The sequence below is a fragment of the Phallusia mammillata genome, chromosome 5 (assembly GCF_965637545.1).
Source record: "Phallusia mammillata chromosome 5, kaPhaMamm4.hap1.1, whole genome shotgun sequence".
Lineage (NCBI taxonomy): Eukaryota > Metazoa > Chordata > Ascidiacea > Phlebobranchia > Ascidiidae > Phallusia > Phallusia mammillata.
In genome coordinates this window covers 7,474,145-7,496,117 of record NC_137256.1, presented here as the reverse complement: position 1 = coordinate 7,496,117, position 21,973 = coordinate 7,474,145, and the positions used below count along the sequence as shown (strand labels likewise).

The 21,973-nt window shown below is 38.1% G+C and overlaps 1 protein-coding gene across 2 annotated transcripts in view; it reads left to right on the top strand.

Moving 5' to 3' along the window:
- The window catches only part of LOC145227553 (myosin-binding protein C, cardiac-type-like), a 37,212-nt gene that overhangs the window by 2,555 nt on the left and 12,684 nt on the right, over positions 1-21,973 (top strand). Inside the window, exons 6-25 of one of the 2 annotated variants that reach the window (XM_080092404.1) lie at positions 1,224-1,272; positions 1,610-1,663; positions 1,870-1,899; positions 3,645-3,820; positions 4,409-4,561; positions 4,753-4,857; positions 5,070-5,146; positions 5,913-6,026; positions 6,811-6,927; positions 7,685-7,801; positions 8,365-8,512; positions 8,901-9,034; positions 10,031-10,244; positions 10,790-10,894; positions 11,327-11,515; positions 12,423-12,551; positions 13,960-14,072; positions 14,670-14,871; positions 19,978-20,066; positions 21,654-21,846. In XM_080092404.1, the coding sequence (XP_079948530.1) occupies positions 1,224-1,272; positions 1,610-1,663; positions 1,870-1,899; positions 3,645-3,820; positions 4,409-4,561; positions 4,753-4,857; positions 5,070-5,146; positions 5,913-6,026; positions 6,811-6,927; positions 7,685-7,801; positions 8,365-8,512; positions 8,901-9,034; positions 10,031-10,244; positions 10,790-10,894; positions 11,327-11,515; positions 12,423-12,551; positions 13,960-14,072; positions 14,670-14,871; positions 19,978-20,066; positions 21,654-21,846 (2,508 nt within the window). The remainder of the gene's footprint in view (positions 1-1,223; positions 1,273-1,609; positions 1,664-1,869; positions 1,900-3,644; positions 3,821-4,408; positions 4,562-4,752; positions 4,858-5,069; positions 5,147-5,912; positions 6,027-6,810; positions 6,928-7,684; positions 7,802-8,364; positions 8,513-8,900; positions 9,035-10,030; positions 10,245-10,789; positions 10,895-11,326; positions 11,516-12,422; positions 12,552-13,959; positions 14,073-14,669; positions 14,872-19,977; positions 20,067-21,653; positions 21,847-21,973) is intronic. The other variant, XM_080092405.1, reaches the window with a different exon arrangement.

Below are 21,973 nucleotides of genomic sequence, written 5' to 3'. Positions count from 1 at the left end.
AACACCGGGCGTATTAATCTGCTCAGAAACGAAAAAGAATTTGGAATCTATAAGATTGCACTGTAATAGTTAACCTGGAAACACCTATAAAATCCAAGTGTCCGCAGACCGCACAAACTTTTTCTAATGGATTGCAGATTGCACACCCTTGATGTAAACTACCAGCTAACACGCGCGGCAAAACGTTTTTAATGTTTCCTGTGTACTTAAACAAATTCTGGTAAAGCTGCAGTACCAAAAACTTGCAATGTTAAACGAGCTGCAGTCCCAATCATTTTTCAAACCAATATCATCACTTACGAGAGCAACAGCTTTCTTTTAAATCCTTCATAAAATCACATGTCGTCACCCACCTGTTGAACAACACAACTTGTTTGTGACGTAACAAGTCTGCGTGACGCGAAGGTGTCGAGGCGACGGTTCGCGTGAAAGTCGCGGCCGCGGACGTCTTGCACGCTGTCAACGTAAAGTGGATCAAGGGCAAGTTCTACGAGCTTAGCAAAGGCGACCGATTCGAAATGTGGCGCAACGAACGAACCAACGAGCATTTTCTCAAGCTCCGACACCCGAAGCAATCTGACAGCGGCACTTACCGTATCAAGGCGGTCTCACAGCGGGGCGAAAGCGAATGCTGCTTCGATGTAAAAGTCGGACGTAGGTGACACGTCACCGGCGATGACGTCACGATCGTTAACTAACATTACGCAACTTTGCGCTTGGGCTTCAGGAACACTTATAAAGTTACGTCACCTCACGACAGAATGACGTCACATAGTCATGAAAGAATACCCTTAAACAGTTAGACTGGAAACTTATGAATGACGAGCTTGTTTCTTAGCCACACTGGGTTAAGCTCTTTGCTCTTCAAACCTGTGTTTTTCGCGAAATCTTTTTCCCTTTTATGGGAGCTACAAATAAAGAAATGCTTTTCATGTTTTTTGACATAATAAGCACAATGCTACTCACACGGTTTGCTGACAATGGACATGTTCACTTCTTGCCGTCTGCGATATTACGTCATACCTTTTTTGACGTCACTTGCAAACTCATAAGCATGGCTTACTATCTGCCACCGTTTAACTGTTATGATATTTTGCCTCCACGCTTGTATGAGGTCTTTGGTTGTGAGGTTAAAAATGTTACATTATAAAACATCATTGCTTATGAGTTATGACATATTTTTTTCATGGTTTCTTGTCTAACCCACTAACTTTTTTTATCAGCGCCGATAGTAGAGGAGCACAAGATTGAAATCAAGAAAGGATACGTTCCGTAAGTTTTCGTAAACCTATAAATATGGTATACTTATACCCAGTGTTTTTTTAAGGTGCTTTTTTAAGGACCGTTTCGGTCCCCCAAATTTCTCCAGCGGTTTCCCAAAATTTGCCAGTAGCCTAATAAATAATTCGTTTAAGCAAATATGGCTATTTTTTGGTATTTAAATGAAACACTTGCGGGCTCTTAAAACTACTTAGCGGTCACCCAAACCAAACCTTAAAAAAATCCTGCTTATACCTATGAGTATGTATATACATTAATATGTATGTGCTATGTGAATAGTTTTAAATCAGAAAACTTTGTGTTTTGTAACAACTGTTTAACATTGCAGTGATGAAAAAGATGTTCAGAGAGACGTTGATTTCCGCAATCGTCTAAAGAAAGTGTAAGTAACTGCGTTTTTTACGTCAACTAACATAACATACGCGGCTCACTTTTTAAAACTGTACGATTAAATCTAAAGACCATCGTATTTTTAAAACCCTGTGTAATAATACGGTTTTAACGACATTTATTTATGAAACATTAACATTTTGTAAGTAAACAAGCTGCAAAAAAATCAATTATGTTTTTAATTTTTGCTTCAAACAGTCAGAAAAGCATCAGTTCCGGTGGTTTCAGGTATATTATGTCGTGTGAGGGTGTTTCCTGTGACAGCATGTGTTTTCCTTTGTGTGTGTGCTTCGTGTATTGTTTATACAGGGCTTTAAAGGAGCGTTTTTGACGTCAGTTTCGGTTGCTAAACTAAGCCACAATTGGGTATTCCTTATTTGGTGTCACTTTGCCTTATTGAACTTTTAGTCACTGGCCATTATTGAACTATAATTAAACCAGTTGAGTTAATTAGGAGGTCACTTCACGCAAAGTTTTGTTTATTTTATGATAATATTGTCACGATTGCGTTAATTTGGAAATTCCATGCTGCAACTGTGCAAATAACGACTTAAATTTTTACATAATGTTGGTCGTTTTTAACAAATTTTACATAAAAAATGCCTGCTGAATCCGAAAGCGCCGTTAAACTTGTAAAATGGAGCTGTTAATACAGCTTATGGTTTAACATTTTTGCGGTAAATGTAAAGATTCAGACCTCAACCTAACCGGGTTATAGTGTTACCTTTTGTTTGTAAGTATTTGAAATCCCAAGATTTATTGCGACTGTTCGACTGCAATGGCAAACTATGCAAAAGCCACCAATGTCCCTTACGTCTTAACCTGCTTTACTTAAACCACAACCCTGGCCTTAAACTGCAAAAAAAATGTTAATTATTTTAGCTGACAAAACTTGCTAATTTACACCATCCATTTAATTTGCGTGATTCTAGAATGTGCTGTTTAAAAACTTTTTGTAACGGAATTTTGGAATGGGAAAATATATGTTTGTTTGATTTTTTTGGTACACATACGGATGAGGCATGTGTTTTTTAAGCAATATAAAGTTTTGCCGTCGCAGTCTTTGAAAACACTTTGAATTATAGCGAACATTACAGATTGCATGAACAAGTATTGCTCTTCCAGCGGTTTTATTATAAACAACCCACGTTTACTCGTTATCTGCAAAATGAAAGAATTTCTTTTGCCGTGCCGAGCTCTTAACACAGCAATAGTTTGGAGTCATACTTTGGGCTATTTTGCTTTTTCTGTGACTATAGATCGTGGCACTTGATCGCTCCATTTTAACCATTATGCCATTTACGGGTTTGTTTGGCATGATATGTCTGCGTGTCGTCAAATTAGGAAAAGCTAAAAACATCGCACGACTTTGCATGGAAATATTGGTCTTAAATGTCGGACAAAGGTGGTTAATGGTGCTTTTATTGTGCACCACGTTTAAACTCTTTGCTCTCAACACTAATATGTAGATTTTTTTAACGTGCTAAGCAAAATGACCCTTACGCATCAACAACCCTTTCACGGTCAAGGTATTTTTTGTTTGGTCAAGACAATTTTATACGACATCGACATGTAAAGCACATAGTTCATAAATCTGCCGTTTTTAGGAATCGTTCTTTAGACGATGGGAAAAATAACCTGCAGGACAAATGCCAAACATTAACACAGCGCTATACTAGTCCAAATTATTTATTGTTAAGCTTGTTATAATTAACTGTCGAATAGCAAGATAAATTAGATGTATTATTAATCTTCACTCAACGAAACTGCTACAACTTAAAACCGTCTCAAATTTGTTATGAAAGCCAGAAACTGTATACCCTTTTTTCTTCCAAATTCTAATCCAATCTCCCCAACTTTCATTTTTCGCTCTTCTTTGATGTGCGTGTTAGCCGTTCTGAAAAAAATGCTTGATCTGGCAATTGAGTTCGAATTTCACGGTTTACGTGAATATGATTGGATCTTTTTTGCAGTGAGAGACTCAAGAAGGAAAAACAAACTTCGGGCAAGATGGACGTATGGTCGTTGCTTAAAAGCGCTTCTACTCGGGATTACGAATCTATTGGGTTTAAATTCGGGATCCACGATATGCGATCCATGTTGAGACGTCTATCCCAGCTGAGCAAAACCGCCAACAAGAAATGCCCATGTAAGTCTTTGTTTTTTTACTCCTGAATTTTTTTAATCGCTTTAGGGTGCACAACTCAAGCCCGTTTTTTCTGTCCATGTATGGGCAAGTTATTTAAACCATTTGGCAAAGTTATACATCAATATATAGCGACTGGCTGATATGCGACACCGTTCCTGTATTGCCTTACAGTATAAGCTGAACCGGTGGGCAACCATAATAACATTGCGAATATAGCTTTTCAAGCGCCAAATACTAATAAGTACCAACAATTTCCAACTGTTTGACGCAACACATGTTTTTACATAGGTTAGCACATAAGCCCATTGCACGAATGTTCAAACAATACAAATAATGTGTATGGAGATTAGCAACTTGCCTTAATAATGGCAGGCCTTTCTATGTCTTCACATACAAGACAATCTGGCTTATTGCTCAAGTCTCAATAAGTGCGTTGAGACTTGAATCGACTTTTAAGAATTTGACCCTAAAGCGACAATAGGGTTTGTATGCTATATTTTTGTAATGTTCTTTTCTACAGGGGGTATTTATCCCGCAAAAACCAGAATACACTGGACAAAACGTAATCTGTGTGATTTTGCATTACAGCTTTTGCTCAAAAACTGCCCGAAACAATGTCGATGGACTTGGGTGAAAAGATTGTTCTCGAAGCTGAGGTTGCGAATGAACAGATGACCGTGAAATGGCAGAAGAACGGAGCCGAGATTACGCCTGGAAAGCAATACCAGATTGTTACAAAAGGTTAAAACAAATGAATTAATAAAGTCAATAAATTAAGTATCAACCTAATTTGAAAAAAAAGTTACTTAAATCTAAATGCATAACTTTGAAATTGGTTTATATGAAAGCAATCGAGAATGGTCAAATTGTACTTAAATATTTTAAGCTTCTTTTGCGCTACCTAACGGACAAACATTTGTTTCCAACCGCAGCCAACAAGCGTTATCTGATTATCGACCAAGCGACCAAGGACGATGACGCAACCTTTACTTGCGTTGTCGGCAAGGATGTGACGTCATGCGAAGTTTTCGTGCAAGGTAAATGGACTGAAAACTTATCTATAATTTGTGTATTTACTTGATTAAAATAGGTCTCGATTGTAAGCTGCATGTTGTGTTGTTAAGAACTTATTAACTTTAAGCAAAAATTGTTTTAAAATATAAATAGGTCGAAAAATATCGGATTAACAATTTTTATGTATGCTGGCGTTGTTTTACCTAGTAATATATTCTGTTGTAATTTTTTCCAGAACCACCTGTAACTATTGCAAAGGGACTCGAAGATGTACAGGTTGTAGCCGGAAGTGACGCTGAGTTCACATGCGAGGTCAGATTTTTTCATTTCATTTGTCAGTGTAACCTAAGATAACCTTGTCTCAACTTATCTCAGACAGGGCGTAAATATCAACCGTATTTGTAGCTCGCTTTTGCAGCTAAAGTGCTTAGGATGTAAATGTGTTGATGTTTTGGGTTAAAATCCCACTGCAAGCTTGCGTATATGGTCAAAACTTGCTGCAATTGACAAATTGCTCTAACTGATTATAAAGTTTTTTTGTGTAGGTTTGGCGTTCGAGGCTATTTTAATTGATCCTGCGTTCGTAGCTGATGACCGTAATTGCTACTTGACACGTGCAATTCAACACCCATAATCGTTTATTTTTTAACTGACACTATTTACTGTAATTTAATGTTAGATTTGGACAGGACGATAGCGGTGCCATTTGGGTGCAACATATACTCAAATATTTTTGTATAAACGTGTAAACGTGTTTCTTCATTTCAAAATTTGTCATGAAACAGTATTTTTCAATCATCAATGATAATATTGTTGTAAAAGTTCAGTATTTTTTTTTCTTTAAACCCTGTTTTAAATCATTGATTATATTATTGCCACTTGGTACCATTTCCGCATATACCTAATCTATGCATACCTAAGATCAGCCCTGAAACGTTAATTTGGACAGCGATCACGGCACTCTTACATATAAATCTTATACGACAGGCCCATTGAAGACGTTGTACCGAATCAACCGGTCTTCAAAGCAATCCTTGCGTACTATGAATCCTTGTAAATTTATATTTATTTTTATCAGATGTCAAGTGAAAATGGCAAGTTCAAGATTTTGAAAGACGGAATCGACTTACCATCTTCTGATAGATTTAAAGTGAAGAAGGAAGGAGCTAAAGTGACTTTCAACATCGCCGGGGTAAACGACCTACTTTTTATTCTGAACTACAGACCTTAAACGGCTAAAGTAATGTTTCAAGTGTCGTTACGTAATATTTTACAGACGTATAATAAATTCTTTTGTGGATATCTTCATAGCTATGAACGAGTATCGCTCTTTCAGCAGTTTTATTACAAATAATTATTTATAATCGACGTTTCGACGTCAAACTGTTAGATATGCCATTATACTGAAGAAGGCGTCTCTTATAGGACGTCGAAACGTCGATTATTTGTAATAAAACTGCTGGAAGTGCAATACTCCTTTATACATTGTGGCAGCAACAGCTTATTATTCTTCATAACTATTCGACACTAACCCTTCAAACGAATTGGTCGTTTTAATGAGGTTTTAAAGGCGCCTTTAATTGCTCATTTGTGTATTTTAAACCTGGTATGTTTACAATACACGTCAATTTTCGCATTGTCATTGCCAAATTACTCTGTCACCTGTCAGAAAGCATTTGATAAACAAGCAGCACATTTTAGGTGACACTTGTGTGGGCGTTTGTGCCATAAGCAGATTGTTTTTTTTTGAAAGTGTTGGTTTCGAATCAATTTATTGCAAATTGCCCACATACGTAAACACAAATGAATTTAGAAGTGCCTATTATAGGTTTCTCACGCTAATTAATAAAACAATTTCGCCAATAACGATTTGTTACGGTTTCTTTAGTGCGCCTCTGAACATTTAAAACATGGATTTGATATGTTTACCTTATAAGGTAATATTCAAAGGTAAGCAAATGCTGTTGTATTTTAAGGTTGCGCCCGAAGACGAAGGATTTTATCAATTTCTTACCAACGGAAGCTCTAGTTGCGCTGAAATGCTTGTTCAAGAACCCGAAGCTGTTATTGTGCGCCCTTTTTCTGATCTAAAGGTATGTTATGAAAATAAAAAAATCTCACACAAAAGCATCGAGCCAATACATAAGTTGCAGACGGTGCACATTGTTTCAACCTGTAGGGCCTCTTCAGTGCAACTCTCGTCACCAGCTGCACTAATGGGACCTTACAGGTCGAAACAGTGTGCACTGTCTGTAGCGTATACAAATTCCTGCTTATAGTTTTGCATTTTTTATGTTTTTACCCTAATTTTAGTGTTTTATAGTTTTTATAAATACGTACAAATACTTTTGTTTGTATAAGCCACCCGTTTGACTTTAAACAAAGCTATTGGTGCTCCTATCTAACAATGATCATCATCGTATAAACCCAGTGGTGGGATTCATTTTTTTTGCCAGCCGGTTCTATCACAAAACCGGCTGAATACCACCACTGTATAAACCAGTTTAAACTAACACGTAACCTAATCGAGGCAGTCTTAACTAGTTGCATGGTTTTGCTAGACCAGTGGTTCTCAACCAGTGGGCCATAGAAGCATTTTGATTGGGCCACAGACCAACCAAATAGAAAGCTTTTTTTAAGAATTTACTTTCATTTGTGTCACTACACTCAATTTTACAAGAATAATGGCTTGGGGAGGAATTGAGAAGGAATTTTTTTGTTTTGTTTTTTGTTCTGAACCTTAAAAAATTACTGGGCACAGATTTTTTTTTGCAATGAAAGTGGGCCACGAAAGAAAAAAGGTTGAGAACCACTGTACTAGACTAACCAATTAAATCATTTTGTTTGAAGGTAAACTTCAAGGATACCGCTGAATTTTTTTGCGAAGTTTCCAACGAGGAGACCAAGGGAAATTGGCTCAAAGACGGAAAACCACTCAAGGGTGATGACCGCGTTAAAATCACTGAGGTAGAACGGATGTTGTGATATTTTTTCCTAAAATGCACAATTTGTTGCTTTGCCGAAAGTTGAAAATCTTTTACAATAATGCTAACGCAATGGTAATGGATTCTTTAATTTGGCTGAGTTTGACTTAAGTTACTGTGTAAAATAACCGTGTTTTAAGAAACAAATCAAGAAATAAAATTATATTTTACAAAAATGTAGCTGCGGGCCACGGCTCAAGCCAAAAATAAATAGATCAAACCGGACGAATACCCACATGGAAGAAATAATTTTGTGTAGAGATTAAAATGCTTAATTGCCGTCTGCTGTTGTTAGTGTTGACTGCTCAGTTACAGACTAAATTTGGTAATTGTGGCTGTTATTTGACATATAATACCTGTTGCTGCCATCGTTATATTATGTGTAAAAATCGCAACAAGTTACTAAAGCAGCAAACATGTAAACAAAATTGAACAGAATGTTGCAAAAAAGCAAAACAAAGATTGGGAAATAATTTCATATCACTACATTAATTTACTTTATTTTACAATCAAAAAAATTTGCAATTAATACACCAATTTTTGCAGACCGGCAAAGCACGCAAGTTGGTGATCAATGAAGTGCAAGACAATGATCAAGGTGAATACACGTTCGCTGCTGAAGATAATCCTTCATGTGCTATCACTGCTGCACTGGAGATGACAGGAGGTCATATTACTGTGGAGCGAAAGAAGGGTAAGTGGCATTTAATGATGCCGTTGAATCAAGCTTCAACACAATATGATTGAAGGTGTCATATGGCCCCGTGTTTAAGCTATGAAGGGATAAATTGTGATACCAGTTGTATGTTAGTTTCTAAATTTTACCATGATATTGTTTACTATGTATGGTTGTTGTACTTTCGTGATAATGAACTACATAAACTTATTGACCCTGCGAGGCTTATATTGCCCCTGGTATTAGGATTGTCAGAAAAGTTTTGGGAGCAAATTTTGTTTTCTCCTGTTTCAATATTTGACGATGTTTAAGTTTTTTTTTTGCCTTCAACAGCGTTATTTTGTTTTTATTTTTTGTGAACATTCACTGAAAATCCTGTGACACTTGCATGGTCTTTTTTCCACAGTTCCACCAAAGATTTTCTTGGACCACTCAATGAAGGATCGTTCTATTGTGGTGAAGGCTGGAAACAAAATTAAGTTGGATATTCCAATTTCTGGTGATCCTGCACCCGTTCCTGAATGGAAGAAAGGACCCAAGGTTTGACTTATGTTACTTTCCGAAAATGCATTCAACATAAGTTATATAACTCTTGTTATAGGCATTTTTTTAAACTTTCGTAATGTAATTGTTTTTAAATCTCGTTTTAGGCTTCTTTTCGTTTTTGTATGTAACTGTTTGTAAAAGCTAATTTAGTTTAAAACAGGGAAGAAAAACGTCCCCTGAAACGACACTACAGTTTGCATTGCACTATTCAAATTCATAAATCTAAATTATTCATAAATTCCTACCCACAGGAAGCTATACATTCCTATTTCCTGCTGTAACACTTTATCGTATATTACTATTTCGGCAACCACGGGATCTCCTTTAGCGAATCGAGGAAGGTTCAAGTCGTGACCGTGTTCGGTGCGATACCGCCGCTAGTGGCAAGTATACGTCACTGATTATCAGCAAATCGAGACGAACTGACTCGGGTGATTACGTTTTGACCTTGAGCAGCGACGAAGGTTACGAGTCGGCCACCTTCAATGTGAAAATCATAGGTGCGACGTCACTGGGCACGAATGACGTCACATATGTACACGCATGTCGTCACTGCACTGTTTACGCACATATTTTATTTAGCCTTCTTAATTAAACAGTAACACCGAGAAATAATGCTTATGGCGTCATAAAAGATGGCGCTATAATGATTTCATCATGACGTCATAGTGATGTTTCTAGATGGTATAATCGCTTGATGACATCATGATAGCCAGAATGCGAAATACTTTACTATCAATTTCTTTACTACTTTACTATCAAATTCACTAATCAACTTTCAGAAACAAAATTGGCATGGCACCAAAAATTACTGACGACATAGCCCAACGACGTCATCAAAAACTTTAGGCCCTATCCAAAAAAAGGTCCTGTTAAAAATAATAGACAATTAACTAGGTCAAATTTCACACCGCAATTGCGTTTTATGCTTGCATGAAGCTGATAGTAATGCATGTTAACGCCTAACAATGCGAACCTATATCACTTCAGGAGGGTAAGCAGTTGGCTGTGCCCGCAACAGGCAAACGCATGTGGGTTAACACAAGCGCGGAGCACGGCTTGACGTCACTTGTGATCACTGAAGCGAAATTGGAGGACAGTGACGATTATTACTGTGATCTGGTTTGGGATAAGGCTGAGACCGAAGGCGCAGATTCCGAGTACATCAAAAGGCAGGAGATCCAGATTAAAATACAAGTACTCGGTGAGGGGATTTCCCGCGTGGTGTGGTTTTCGAGAAAGACAAACGTTTTTTTTTAAATTGCATTTCAATTTACCCGAAACTGATAATCGAGCTGGCATATAGCAAGCGTTTTGACGTTTTAAGTAGAATGCAATGATTATTGATACACTTAAATTTCAAAATGTTATCAGCCCTGAATCGTTCATGCCAGCGGTCACGGTATATTGATATGATATTTAAATCATAGTACACCAGGTCTCTTAAATGCGTATAGCCGAACCAAGCAGGTTTTCCAAGAATTTTCATATTATGACACGGATAATCAAGCTTGTGGGATTCGAACCCCCGGCATTAGCTATAGCTTGTATTAGATAACGAAAAGAAGCAAATGTTGACACATTTGCCATTTTATTCTGACGTTTGGTGGCGGTATTGAGCTGGATTTTTTATACAATGCATTCACGTGACTTCACATTCACTGCTTTTGTAGTTGCATGACTGCATGATTTTTTTAAAAACCTACAATGCCCATTTAAGTAGTTTATAATTTTATCACAACGTCACAGACGTCCCATCTGCTCCAACCGTGCCGAAGATCTCTGACGTCACAGCTGAGACTTGTTACGTAGCTTGGACAGAGCCAGCATGCAATGGGGGATGTCCCATTAAAGGTGAGATTCAGGGTGTTTTGTTACAAAAAATGATTGTGAGATCCCAGAAATCGCTTTCTTAATCAAATTACTGTAGGCCTCAATAGGGCGTATTTCCGAAGTAGGGCTTTGCTGCATGAAAATTTTTAAAAGGCCGATCCCGATAAAATGTTTGGTTGTTTATGTAGTTTTAAACCGATTTTTTAAAATGTCGTTTTTAAGTTTTAATACATAAATGCGATTTTGTTTTACCTTCCTCATAGGACATTTTATGTTTTCTGATAATTATCACATAATCTTTTGTGAGGCAGAAAACTACCAAACAATTCGATTCATCTTGAAATAAATCACTGCACAGAACTTTAACATTTTCTGTAATAAAAGTGTCAACCAATCGTTTTATCCTCTTTTTTAAATCCACCCAATATCCAACAATGTGCACACTTTGCATAGGTTACATTATTGAGCGCAAAAAGATCAAATCGGAACGTTGGATTCGTCTTAATGTGGAACCGCTTCCATTCATCGAATATGTGGCTCGTCGTATGATCGAAGGAACCGAATATCAGATCCGCGTTCGTGCCGCTAATGAAGTCGGAATCGGTGAAGCAAGCAAGGCCTGTATTCCATTTACACCACTGGGTATGTGAACTACTAAACTTCAGTAAGGTTTTGATTTTTAAAACATACATTGTGCGTAAGACAATCAATATAAACGCGGCTTTTTGTTATTAAACGTCTTATTGAATTAAAATGTATTCATCGGCAATTGCACCGCGCATGCATGAAGAGAAGAGGACGGCAGTAGAAAAGCAAGGCGCCACTTGTTAGGGCATCTCCGCTTTCCTTTCGCACAATAGCTCGCACGCATGCTATTGTGTTTTGTGTCAGTGTCGGTACAATTACAATGTACAATTGTAAACGAAATTCAAAATAACACTCTTTCATAACTTTACAAATTTGGGAATCGAGGTATAACCAGCAAAGATGTTTTTTACCAACAAAGGCTGTAACTTTAAAATATCCCGCTATATGGCGCTAAAGAATTGTGTTCGTGGCTGTATCTGGAAGTGATTTTTGACAAGCCCAATATTTTTAAGAAAAACAAGCCGAAATTACGCCAGAAAGTTGTATAAACCAATGGTATACAAAACTACGATACAAATGCAGTCAGCCCCAAATCGAATCCTAGTTTAGTAAATTAAAGCCCAATTTTGAGCCAAACCCGAACTCGAATCGAAAAGTGCGGTACGACTTACAACTCTACTGTCAACAAATCCCAATTTAATTGTCACGAAACACCGATCAAACTTCTCTGTAAGACACTAAACGCTTCTCGAATAAGTGTAGTGAATTTTGCCACCTAACTGTTGTTTTAAGGGCCGTATATGGGATTTTTACATTCACCGCGTTTGTCGACAAACCAGTCTTGTCATAGTAATGATAATTTAGACTTCTGTTGCGTAAAAATACAAGATTTAGCCAACTCAATTGGGGTAGTATCTCAGCCTATAGTTAAGTGACACAAAGTTGTGTTTTGTTGTCGCAGTTTGCTTTAGACTACACGCGAGGGGGGCGAAAAATTGTTTCCGACAGCAATCACCACCCCGTCAGTTCGCACGCGTATTTCGCTGCATCGATATAAATCCCATCTGGATAGTGACACCCGCCAATATAGGTGCGTCTTAAATATACTGCGTGTTTTAATTTTTAGTCTTTAGCTGTTACGTGGTAACTTTTGTCCCCCTTTTTTTCTGTTGTTATGTTTTTGTGTTTATACTGATGGGTTTGACATTAGCATTTTGATGAAACTCGCTATTATAATCATATATGTATATGTATGAATCGCCGCCAAGCTACTCATTTTTTATTACTTAAATCATCAATAACAGGATGTGCATACCTGTCACTGTGGGACCAAATACAATTACCATGATTAGATCGCTGGCCGCACCTTTTATAACACAAGGTGATTTTACTTTGTTGCATACCAAATATATTTGCATATATGCCTATCAAGTAAAATTCGCATTTAATTCTAACCGCATATGGTCAGGTCTCAGAAAAATAGCACTAAGCGCATTATTCTGCTCAAAAATATTTAATAGTTGGGACTCGTTTACCATCAGTACATTCGAAATCCAAACGTCTCTGCTGGCCGCACAACCTTTAATCAATGGGCCGCAGGTTGCATACCCCTGGTCAATAAGTTCATATTTTCCGACATTTAACTGAATTCGTCGAATTAAGCAGTTGAAGTTACCTTTTTGATTTAAGTTTAAATATAGTATTCTATAGAGCGGTTGTACCTTGATCGCTGGGTGGCGCGATTTTTTCGTGTTTGGTCTTGAGCAGGCCAAGGCGCTATAGTTTGAAAAACACTGCAGCACGCAAATGTATGGCAGTAAAAACTGGTCCTTGCCTCCCTGATGGATAAGATTACGAACTCCCACAAGCCCCCAAAGACTCACTGTAACCAACAAACAACACCCCAAGCCAAACAGGTTCACCCATGTGACCCCATGGCTAAAAATAGCCCGACCCAGTTCTTTACAACACGCCGACTCAAAAGGTGTGCTGAATTAAACGCGAAATCCTGAAGCCCTTTGATTGCGTCGGCGGGGTTTGGAGGCGTGACATTCGGCTGTTTGTTTGCGACTTGACCCGGGATCAACCGCTCAACACTTCATGTTTGTGTTAAAAACTTCGCCACAAAAGCTCTGCGTGTCTAATTGCGTCTTCGCATTCAAGTCCTGTGGAAGTTAACGAGGCGAGGCAGGTGGTGACTGTTGTGTGATTGGCTGGTGGTCTTTCAAATTCTGAAGCATCCAATTGGGTTAAGTTATGCGTGGCACACGCCAGGATGCGAATCTGTCTGCATCAATGGGCGATATGCTCATGAATAGGAAATGCCATTAAAAGCGTTAAAAGAAAGGACAGCCCTTCAAAGTAGGCTTTTCTCTTAAAGCCAAAGTCACCGAAACTACTGTTTTATTTTTCGTAAATTCAATTTTACAAAATATCAGTTTGTTAAGTAAAAAATGTTGGAGGTTGTTTAGGCTAAATATTTTATTTGTTCATTTCAGCTCCTTGCAGTGAACCTACTGGTTTGAAGGTATCATCTGCAACTGATGACAGTCTTGAGCTTTCATGGCTTCCACCTGCAGAAATAGGAGCGGCCGGTTTGGACGGATACAAGGTAGAGCACACATCAAATATCTTGTTTACGATTTACTGATGTTGAGTTTCCTTTAAGTAGTTTCTTTAACCAACTGTTTACAAAACGAATTATGTGACTTCTGTATGTCGGAATGTTGTTCTGTTTAATCTACTTTGCAACTGTCAATATTTGGAGTCAACTAGTATTTTTTAATGTCAAGATTATGAAGTTTTTTTCATCATTCTTTGACGAAAAAGGATGGCGTTTTATTGAATCTAACGTCCCTTGTTTCTGATTCGTGTCACACGGGGCAGGTTGAAGTTGTAAATACGCCTCATGCATTTGAATAAGTAGCTAATTTTTTTCCGGACAAAAATGCTTCTCTCCTTTTCTCTTTTGTTGGCCACCTAAAACTTACAGTATTATATGCAACAGTCAGACAAGTGTTAACCCATTTATATTGATCCAAAACCACGGCGTTTTTCGAAAATCAACGCCAGCATCAACATAGCAATTCCATACATTTTTAATGATGCCCAGCAAACTTCATATAGTTTAAAAAAGTTTTCCATATAGTTTACATTAATTCTTATAGTTTTCACAACTTTTCTTCTAACATCCATTTTCTTATTTCAGCTCGAGCAACAATTGGTCGGAGCTGAACCAGAGGAGTGGAAATCTGCCCACGTGGAGGCGCTGTTGCCCGGACAGACGACCAAAATCGTCCTGGATAAACTTGTCACCGGCAAGAAATACCGCTTCCGACTTTCGGCTCTGAACCGAGCAGGAACAAGTGGTTATGCCGAGATCGGCCCCGTCGTCTGCGCTGCTGTTGTCGGTACGTACCTCTATGTGCTCCGTTTTCGTAATTTGCACTTCTGTGTTCTCCGTTAGTGCGTTCACTTTTAGGAGATGAAAAACTGTATGCTTGTTGTAAGAGCCAAAGGTTGATTTACTTAAATGTGTTTAGGAAGCAGTAACCTGCAATACCGTTGAGTTTCTTTTTTAAAATAATATGCGGCATTCGTGTGTGGCTACATAACACAACTTTAATACATTGTAAGATTGGGTATACATTTAGCAAACAAGACCACGCTGTCTTGCACATGCAGTGAGTATTTTTAATGCCCATTTTCGGTTTTGTCATAAATCGTTAATACGTTAAAAAGACAAGCAAAATGTTCGGTTTACAAAAATTGGTTTGAATAGTGTACAGTCACAAACCAAGATAATTACATTAAATCTCGTTGCTACCTGTGTTTGCTGAAAAAATCAATGTTACTTTTTTTATCTGAAAATATCAAGTTGTTTTCGACCTGAAACGAACTTATCAAAATGCTTTACATGTTACCTGCGTTATATCACGTCAGCATGTTTGCACCAAAACGTTACCATATTACCACTAAGCAATCCCACCAAGTCAAATGGGTATATGCATTAATATCTGTCACTGCACAGGTCACAAAGTACGTTAGCATCAGTTTACGCAACACACTTCGCATTCAGAAAAACCTAAATTCCGGCTTCTAATCACATCCAACCACCACTTACGTACAAGGCTGTATTAACTGCAAGTCATTAAATTCATCAGGCAAAGTGATTTATCATTGCAGCAGGTCTCTGAGAATTTGTAAACATTTTAGACTTGCAGTATCTTCATATCTTGGTCTGTATACGAATCTTGAAGCGCGCAACAAATAAGGAGGGTACTCCATCACGCTATAGGTCCGATTCTCCTTTGCACAATTTTAAATGCGTTTCTGGCATGAAAAACAAACCCGCGTGCGGCCTTTGACCTTTTGGAAGCTGAAACTGTAAAATGAGCATCTTGAAATGGCGAAGATGGACAAATAGTGATTGTGACGAAGGGCTTCGTTGAATCGAAATACTCCCGTATAGGCTTGACATGTTTTTTTTTTGAATATCTTGGCGGGGCGGTTAAAAAAGTCCAACACAAAAACATTTGTTAGACGTATTTAATCAAAAGTAGTTTGTTTGTGAGTTTCTTTTGGCCTGGTTAAAAACATGGAACAGGTTAATTTAGGGAGACTACTGATGTGGAAATTGAGGAATTGATTGTGTTATTTTAGTTGATAGATTTTCAAAACAACTTGCGCTAACAAATGTTTTAAGTGATAACTTCAGTCGATTTGTGCCATTAACCTTACGCCTACTAGATCCTTTATTGCATATTTTTCAAAAAATTACAATACAACCCTAGGACCTAAGAGTTCCAAAAGCATAGTCCTGAACTTACACGAAACGGCGCAGATTCTCGACTATTTTGCTCATCACCCAAACATCCCGTGTGCAATGCTCAAGGTTTTCCGGCGATCATGTTTGTTATTGTTTGATACGATTAACTTATCGACGATCGAGCTCGAAACTTGTCGCGTTTGATGCGCGGCTATCGAGATCATACGTGATTGTGACGTCACACAGGCTGACAGCGTCTTGTAAACGATCTTCAGCAATCGGTCCACAAGATCGCAGAGCACCGCGCTAATGGCTTAAACGCCTTAAAAAATTGACGCATACGACGCAGGCCGTTGAACAGGCCGTGTGCGAAACACGTAAAAGGGAATTAACTGCGGTAAACATCGTAATATCTTCGTGATACTTTAAACCTGTGACGTTAAGAGCTTGCATCGTTCAGGCGTTAATGACAAAATCAGCGGATTTGTGGTTCTGCGTCGATTATGTTCGCTTACGCACGGAACTACACAATGCGTCGGTTGTTTTTTTCGATTTGGTGAAATAGATAAGTTCCGTATGAGGTTAGGAATTTGTGTGGCCGCATGTGGGCGCAGTGTGTGTATTGTAAATCCTATTTTGTTCGTAAGGAGCGCAAGTAACTTACCAATGAGAATTCTTAAATTGAATTTTATACTTCAGGCAACAAATAAAAAAACTTTTGGCGGTGAAATTACAGTTTAAACACTTTTTGGTCAATGAGCTTAAAAATGTTTTTATTAATTCAATTTTAATTAAATGTTTTATTTCAATACGTAATTCTTTTGATGTTTGCAATAGAATATACTACCAGTTAAAAAAACATTCATGTGGTTGACACAAAAGTTAATTTTTTTTTTATTCTTTTGTCACAATGGTAATTTTTTCCTTTTTCTCGTAAAAAAGATTCTATATTTTATCTCGTGAGGTCTGTTTAACGTCACAAAGACCCATTGAAACGTCACACACACCACCAGCAGCATCATACGTCGCTCGGGGCAAAGCGCTCTCCGTGACACGTGATAGTTAACCATGCGTGACGACGATTTAATCTCTGATCTAACGCCAAACAATTTGTCATGGTTTCCGAGGTCTGCCACATGAAAGGCCTAAAACCCGGTTCTTCTACTTTCCATGTTGTCTGTCATATGTCGAAACGCCGCAATAACAGGATATGGATTAAGAGATACTGACCTTCCGGTAAAGTTTTTTGACGTTTAGTTTTTTTGCGGGTAATCTTTACGCGGATCAAATTGTCGTTAGCGGATCACCGGTCGTGAGTTTAGGAAGCGCTCCTCGGATTTTTTTCGGACACGATGTTTTTGCATCGCTTTTTTGACTCATCACATTGCGACGCGATTTTGTGATGTAACTTTTCGACGTTTAATGGGCGTATATCGTTTATCTTGCCTAATTGGTGCGAAAAACAGGAAACTGCTAAAGGATACTGTTGAATAATACTCATCGAATTACCGACATAGCGACCGCCGTTCCGTTCTCGTCTCATTCGAAAGTCCAACGGCTTTAGTGAAATGTTTGAGCCCAAGGCCGTACTGCAAAGTGACGTGTCCCTTTGAAGAACTCTGTAGGAATTATATTGCTTGTCACTTTTTGGACCTCACTAATTGCGAATTGCCAGAGAGTTTGTATATAGTGCAAATTTCTATAACAACCAACCCTCTTCAACCAGTACATCGCAACGTTTTAATAATCTGTTTGAACTGAAGACTTTTACAGTAATTAAGTGATTTGTGATTTCAAACTACAAGGACGCTCAAAACACTAAAGCAAATTTAACAAGAAAATATCGCCTTCTTGGGACAAGAGATTAAGCTTCATTCATTATTTTTCATCTTATGTGGCGTTGCTTATTTCCTAGTTGCGTAGCTAAAACTTTTAACACGAGAAAAAAAGTTGGATTTTCATTCCCGTTGTCTTTGGTGATACCGCATTTTCTCTATACTTACACCACACGACAAATTGCATACATACGAATCATGATAATTACCACATTTCACAACTTAACCATCACTCTGCGCGCCACTGGCCTTTGTTCTCGCGAGCGTTATACCGATTTTGCCATGTAAAGCATCGGTATGACGTCAAGGCTAAGGCGAGCGACGGAAATTGGTGGTTACAAGCTACTTGGACTTCGATATACAAGACGAAATATGGTCGTTCGTTTTTCGTGGGTTTCACACGTTTGCTAGTTAGCCTGTTATTCCGTACTAAGGCGAAAATTGCGTTTTATTGCCAGTATTTTACATGTAAAATGTTGGTAATCGTAAGTCCTGGGCCTAATGTCCACGTAAAATCCACATGACTTAAGACATAATTGCAGCTTATGTTATTTGTGGTAAAATGTGTGTATTAAAATTCTAAGTTGATTAGAATATGCACATGTCTTCGTTCACCTTTACCCTGTTCAAGGTAAATACGATAATGGTCTTGTTTTCAAAACTTTTAAGTTATGGCACACTATTACCAATATTTGTTTTCTCTGCACTGTGATAATATCACAAAACTTTGATCCTGGAAATAAATGTGAGACTTTGATGTCATAGATTGGCGAGTACTATTTTTGTAACTAATGCTTAAATAAACTTGGTATAAAACTTTTTGGACATTAGTTTTTGCTTCTAAATTAAGTTAAATTACTAGTATAACATGAAAAACGAAAAAGATTGGTATAAAACCCTGTAAACAACCGTTTTTCCGGCATAACACGTTCTTACGACATTAAGTATGTTGTTTACACTTTTAAAGTTTAGGCCATCAAAATTTATAGAGCTGCACAATTTGGCTATCCACTCACTACATGCATAACCACTTTTTCACTGGTGCAAATAAGCATAATTACTGTGCGCAAATGGGCTTTTGGCAGTCCGATGACGTCATAGCACCGTGACCGCCCCTATTCTTGGACCCTAATCCGGGCCCAAGTTGTTTTTGCAGACAGAGCAACGGCGCCAGTGGTTCGTAAAATCGTGGACTTCGTTGGGCGATTCAGATTCTATCGCTGTTAGATTTTGACGCCTTGCCCTTATCGGCCACTTGCTCAAGATAAGTTAATTCCGTTTGCGGGGCTGAACGGGCATTTGCCTGGCGTATGTTTGTTGGTTTTTGGCTGCTAGTCGGGTTGGTGTACATGGAGATAAACCTGATTTTCGCTTTTGTATTTTACCACTACTTTTGATGTTAGCGGTTTTCTGTCTGTACTGAACACTTTTTTTAACTTTCAATCAACAGTTTTGGCCAGGCGGAGTTTCTGAACAAAAGTGAATGATTTAGTCATGATTGAAATGTCACATGTAAATATAATGTTATTAAACCGTACTTCATAGCAACAAAAAAGATAGGGAGACCTATTGCTTTATAATACACACGATACTCAACAGGTTCAGCAAAAGATTGCCTCCTATATAAGCTACAACAGGCAACATACTTATCTTTAATTGAACTTGGTTATCTGTTTGTGGTTATAACATACACAGCTGTGCAGTGAACGTAAGCTTTTCCACCACACACAAATTTACTAGAAAATCGCCTTAAATTCTGCTTAATTGCCTTAAAAACTCCTCAAGCCGTCTGACATGTCGCGTGACGTTGTCGAATGTCGCGTGCCGCCTCGACGCATGACGTCACGGTGATGCGTCATCATGGTGTGGTAGTACGTGATAATCATTTACATCTGTGGGTGTTTTTTTCACAGAGGAGGCCAAGATTGTGTTGCCACGTCATCTTCTGAAACCGGTTAAAGTGAAGGTCGGCGCCAAATTGCACGTCAATGTCCCATATCAGGTTTGTTGGTTTGCTTTTTTGTCTTGATTGGCGAATGATATCAATATGGGTGCGACGAAAGCTGCTACATTTCTTAGCCATATTCCTTTTTGCAGTTGTTTACCCACAAAATTAATCTGAAATTTGTGAAAACATCTGTTGCAACAAAAACAAAGTATTCCTGATAAGATTTTAGAATTAACCACAAAAATACTCTTGTTGGACGTACATCATTTACCGAGTGCACCCTGTGTTATTTCGCCCCCAAAATGTGATATTTTTCTATCAAACTTTTGATAAGAAAATATGTGTTAAAAAGGACTAGATTTGAAGTTTCAGCATCTTGCTGTTTAAACCTACGGTCGCCTTTGGATTAAACAAAACTCAAGCAAGCCAAGCGATTTATAACATTCTGCCACCGAACCGGCACACATAAAAATGTTAATTCCGCTTAATACAACTGTGCCAACCACGACGAAAAAGTATAAACTTCACCTCAGACTTGACCTTACGTCGATCCTTAAGCCAGCAACACCAAACTTAGCATCATCAGTAGTCGCAATTTAGAGCAACAAACCGCAATTTTAATTAACCAACCGAGCATAGGCATCTGTTATAATCTTATCAGCAGAGCTCCTGTACTTGGCGGTGATAACACAAGGTTTTACCGAGAGCCAACTTTGGTGTAGGAATGTTTATTAAAAGGGACATAACGGCAATTCAAGTTATGTTAATTGTAGCTCGTTAACGCTTGCTGGGTTATTTGAAGAAAATTGGACATGAATTAAACAACCATGGCTGACGAAATTATTGGTTTACAGCCTAGTGATCACACCGTTTGAAGTTACGGCTCCAAAGTCCTCTAACCTTTCCAACATAGGGAAACATTTATTTTAGCCGAAAAAAGGGTGCTAAGTTAATTTCTCAAGAAGAGTAATTGCCTTTCTTTCAGACGCGCTCGAGCAAAACGTAAGCTTTGGGCTGTTGTTATTTTAAAACGAAGCTCCAGCTTTTCGCAACACCGTCTCTGTATAAACAATTGATATTCGGGAAACTTTTGCTCGAATTATCCTCAAAAACCTTGTTTGATCTCTCTTAGTTGTTTAGTCTGCACCTGATTCTTCAATATTGGGCATAGTTAGTTGGTTTTACAAATTGGAGGCAAGGGAGTGTACGAAAACTGCTGTGTTTATAAAATGCACCAAGATTAAGACTTATTAGCAGTTTAACCACAAAACTTGGTAATAAACTTCCAAACAAAACACACCAGATTTCAAAACACTTGTTGAAAAAATATAGATTGGCGCAAAACGTCGGACGATATAGATAGCCCACGCGACTTTGATTCGGAATAACCACTCAATTAATTTCATCTATTACCAAAATCTTTGTTGAATAGTGACAGTTATTACCAGTTATTTCAAATATTTTGTTGAGTAATAAGAGTCATGTTGTATTTCTATGCTTAGTACATCTAACCCACGCGACTTGATCTGTCTCCCGTTATCAACTAGAACATTTGTTGAATAGTAACATTATTCCAGAATCCTGTTGGTAGGCCATACTTTGCACATCCAATGGTATCCATATCTATCTTCTCTTCTCTAGGGTCGCCCCAAGCCTCAGTTATCATGGACGAAGGAAGGCAAAGCTTTGGAGGAGCACGTTGCAGTAAGAAACTCCCTTGATTCCAGCGTCCTCTTCATCCGCAAAGCTGAACGTTGGGACTCCGGTGTCTATGACCTTCAACTCAAGGTCGGCGATGATATTGTGACCTCCAAGATTGAAGTGGCTGTCATCGGTAAGTTAGTGCTGAGCGGAAAATTTGGTCGGACATTTTTATATTATTGTTTAAAGTACTGCTTTTATACTAATTTTTAAATTCAGGGGTTTTCAGTTAGTGCAAAATTGCTTTTTTATACGGGAAT